A 4,160-nucleotide genomic window follows, 5' to 3' on the forward strand; every position below is an offset into this window, starting at 1 on the left:
TCATATGAGATGCACCTAGATATTGACCAATCACATTCGGCTATCTTGAATTGAGGAAATCGCATGTAGAGAGATGCACCATTCCTAAGCCAACCAAGTCTTTGCGGCAAAATTTGCGCCGGCAGTCGGTCATTTGCCATGTCACGCACGAAGCCTCGCCCAGTGGGCAGACCTCGTGTCGGTGGTAAGGGACGCCACCAGACCAAACACACGGTCAAGGGCATCACGGTGCAGAAGAAGCTACGGGTACAAGAAGTGCGACTTGCGTCTCGACACCGACTGCCTTGCGGCTGCGTCTTTGGTGGAGGAGTTGCAGCGACTATCGCTAGTAGGATTAAGTACTGACGAAGATCACGATTTTGATAGATGGCTCACCGCAGAGGAGGATGGCAACGTGAGTGCTGACGTAGCCGTCGTGTAAATACACTTTTTGTAAAGGAAAAAAGGTTCCTGCATAATTTGATTGTGTCTTTTGAATATATATTTATCCGGGTTTGATTTGCTATGTGAACATTAGGTGCATCTCTCTACATGCGAAATACGGTACCTACTGTACGCGTGGCATCTTTGGAGGTTTCGTCAATGAAAATGAGCTGCTCCGGGTACTAGTATATTGCACGGAGTTTAGCTTTGTAGTTGGCCGCCTAACGATAAAATAAAACAAAATATTTATGTCAGAAACACTATATCTTAAAAAAAGCTGAACAAACTCACCTCAAGAGGAACACTTTTACGGGCTTAGGACGTTTCTAGACAGTAGCATAGACTGAGCTGGTCAGCTCTAATTTAGAGTTTGTATGTGTGAGTAACACACATTTCCATCCCTAACCGCAATGGTAAACATACTTTTGGCAATCATTTTTGCCAAAATACATTCAAATAACCATATGGGTAGTGCGAACAAAGAGCGTTACAGTGAAACTCGTTCCGTCTACATTTAGTCGGTGGAACAAAAGTTATCGCAAAAGTAGTGAGCGCTTAATTCCTTAACGGGCCCGAGAAGAAATTGTCATATACGCGTTTTGAAAGAGAAAAACAAAATACATATTGAATAGTTGTGTCAGTTTAATACCCGTAGCAATGTTACTATACTAGTTTTACTGAGCGCTGCCAATCTACCTGAGATAAGTTCTGAATTCCAGCATCCAACGCAGGAATATCTCAAACAGGCAACCAGTGGTTGCCAACCACCCTGGAGTCATGCAATACCCTATTGGTGGCGTGATGAACAGTATCAACGTCCTCCGTAATTACCGAGTCCTTCTGTAGCAAATCACTACCTCTTTTTGCAACCGAGATGACATCATGTGAGCGCCACCATCAATATTTATTAATTTGCTAGCCTTTTCGTGGTATAAAGGCGTCTGGTGCGCCATTTGCAAAACTCTGCTCGGTCTTTAAAAACATACGACAAATTGTAATCATCCAGCAGGCTGTAATTAAGAGCTATTCGTCTATCATGTGTATCATCAAATAATTTTTAATGATTCTGAAACAGGGCAATTATTCGGATCGACTTTGGTACTGTACGACAGCTAGCATCGACGAGTTAGTGACGTGGAAGATGGCGAGGGTAGCTAGCAGCGAGTGGCGGCTCGGCGGATACAATGGCGGCGTGGAAGTCGCAACGGGGGGAGAAGGCGTCGCATGGAGAGCTACGGACGGGGTGGGCGTGTTGATTGGTGCGGAGGGTGCGATGGGCGACGGAATGTGGCATCACGAGACCCAGTGAACATCTGCGCGGAGGCACCCACTGGAAGGACGGATGTATTAACGATGGGTTGGTGCGCGGGCAGCGGGAGCTCAGTTCCGAATTTGCCCTACAAAGCACAAGAGATAGGGCGTGACCAAGGACTCAGAACGGTGTACGCGCGTACGCCTCTTGACGACAAAGGAGCGTGGATGAAGAGGATGGAGCCAAGCGTCGGTACGCTTCGGTTGGCCTGGACAAAGAAGAAGTGTCGCGAGTCAAGCGTCGTTGCGCTTGGGCGAGCCCTGGACGAGCAAGGAAGCGTGTCAAGCGTCGGTGCGCTACGACGCGCGGAAGTGCTGAGCGTGTCGGTACTCTACGGCAGTAGATTAAGTAGTGAATATAAATAGGAGCGTACGCTCCGGCGGCATGGTGGCAGCCAATATCGTGCTAAGTGCGGCCGTCAGAATCCTGGCCGACGATCTCAGCGGGCACCAGTGACAGCGGTACGACCCGTCGGCGTGAAGGCGTCCCCAGACTCGTTATATGGTGGCCATACAGGGGCTGCCAGCAGAGATGACATCTGAAAATGTGGAAATCACGGCGGTGGTAGAGGACGAAATGGAAGGTGTCGCATTATTCACGAATCCGCAAGGAGTATGGAACCTTTATTCGGGTACTTGGGATGTGCCTCCTGGCCGCGCTTGGAATGGCAAATTCTGGGCCGAGACCTAGAAAAGTGATGCACGGCGAAACCCGCTCGATAGACGGCAGGATACTAGGAAGTCTGATCGTCGGCAAGCGAGAGGTGGCGGTATAGACGGGTCCGAACTTTAGCCAAAACGACTGAAACTCAAGGCAACTGTGAAACAAGCCGGTGGTCAGTCGCGAACCAGCAGCGCGGCGGGAGGAGGCAGTGACTCTAAGGCGTGCAACCATTGCGGGAAAATTGGCCATCGGTCCAATGTATGCCCAGGCCACGTTGCAAGGGGCTGCCCCGACACTGACACGAAGGCAAGTAGCGACGCGTCTTTGGAAACGCGTAAGGTCGTCACGAAGCCGGTGGAAAACGAATAGCGTGCGCGGTAGCGAGGGTACGACTTCCGCCAAGAGGCCGTTTTCCATGAAAGGAGGCGGGCAAGTGCACGGGTGGAGTGAGAGAGGCGGCATGCAATGGGGCGTCGCTCGCAGCGGCGCGGCCTGATGAGCCGGATGGTATGCCAGGGTGTGAAGTTGACGAAACGGAGGCGGGGCGGCTAGGACCGGTATGAAGAAGATCCCAACAGTATGACAGTGGTGATGGAGTGCATTGCGACGGATGCGGCGGTGACGGATCGGAAACGTGCTGCTCGATATGTCGCTACTGTACGACCTGTTATGGCAGTAGTGCGATTTGCACGTACCGGTGGGTACGACGCACCGAGCAATGAAACTAACGATGACGTACTGGCACTCGAAGAAGACACGCAAATCTTTGGAAGCGCTCGGGGTGACCGTATACGAAGTGCTGAAGAAGTCGCCGCGCCAGGTGTGGAGCAGGACTCGATGACAACAGCGGTAGTCAGAGGCGATAACAGACGACCATTACTGGAAGATACGGCGCAGTGCCGCAACGACCCAAGTGTGACAGAGGCAAGCGCTGCCAGGAAGCTTGTGAAGAATCAGTGCAAGCGGGAAGGAGTGAAACGAGCCCTGGTCTTTCGAAACGAACCAGGGGACGCCCTATGATAAATTAATATCTGGGGAGTGCTTAGTATACTTTAAATAAATATTACGAAAGAGCTAATAAGGCACTATCAATCCACACAATACTAGAGCTTTACGAAGGTTGGAATATGTAGCTTTTAAACATAAACAGGTTTTTAAAATAGATTTTAAAAGCGATTTTTTCGGATTTTCAACCGTGGTGATCATCCTAATCTGTTATTTGCAGCTTTATTTTGAAATAGTAGGAAAGAGTGCAAACATGGCAAATTCTGAAATGTTCGATGTATTGGCAGGGATGTTAGAAGGACGAATCATTTGATCGATGTATTTCTTGCTAATACACTACATATTATGCCCATCATTGAATTCTTTCAATCAATCTTTTCTTTCTTAGTATTACCGGCTCTTGCTACCTGTCATTACCGGCTCGTACCGGTTTGCGGACAGACGGACATACACCTATTAATCCTATGTGAGCTGGGCTATCAGCACTGCCTTGCTTTCCTATCCCAGTATTAATACAAGCGTCTGTTTTAGCATGAAATATCGGTTAAGTGCATTTTTAAGTCTTTATCCGAAGATATCCTGCTTAGCTTTATAATAAAACCTGTTAAACTTGGTGTTTTTTTATACGAAACGAGAGTTTTTCAACGTTTCCCATTTGAAAAATGTAAGAGTTCGGTAACTACAATTAGGGTGCGCCACACCAAGATGGGGTCGAAGTAATTCCTATTAGGCTGTCCGTTCTACGTGACCGTAGTAC

At 48.7% G+C, this 4,160-nt stretch overlaps 2 protein-coding genes across 2 annotated transcripts; both read left to right on the forward strand.

Moving 5' to 3' along the window:
* Positions 1–1,776: 1,776 nt before the first annotated feature.
* PITG_20354 (uncharacterized protein) lies at positions 1,777–2,425 on the forward strand (the record flags this gene model as incomplete). Its single annotated transcript, XM_002895714.1, has 2 exons — positions 1,777–2,026; positions 2,304–2,425. 2 exons carry the CDS (start codon positions 1,777–1,779, stop codon positions 2,423–2,425), a joined length of 372 nt encoding a protein of 123 aa, XP_002895760.1.
* A 438-nt stretch (positions 2,426–2,863) lies between these two features.
* On the forward strand, positions 2,864–3,418 carry PITG_20355 (uncharacterized protein; the record flags this gene model as incomplete). The annotated part of the gene is made up of 2 exons (XM_002895715.1): positions 2,864–2,905; positions 2,951–3,418. The coding sequence occupies 2 exons, from the start codon at positions 2,864–2,866 to the stop codon at positions 3,416–3,418; spliced, it is 510 nt and encodes a 169-aa protein (XP_002895761.1).
* Between the last annotated feature and the right edge of the window lie 742 nt (positions 3,419–4,160).

This window comes from Phytophthora infestans, genomic scaffold, assembly GCF_000142945.1.
Source record: "Phytophthora infestans T30-4 supercont1.138 genomic scaffold, whole genome shotgun sequence".
NCBI classification, from domain to species: Eukaryota; Oomycota; class Peronosporomycetes; order Peronosporales; family Peronosporaceae; genus Phytophthora; species Phytophthora infestans.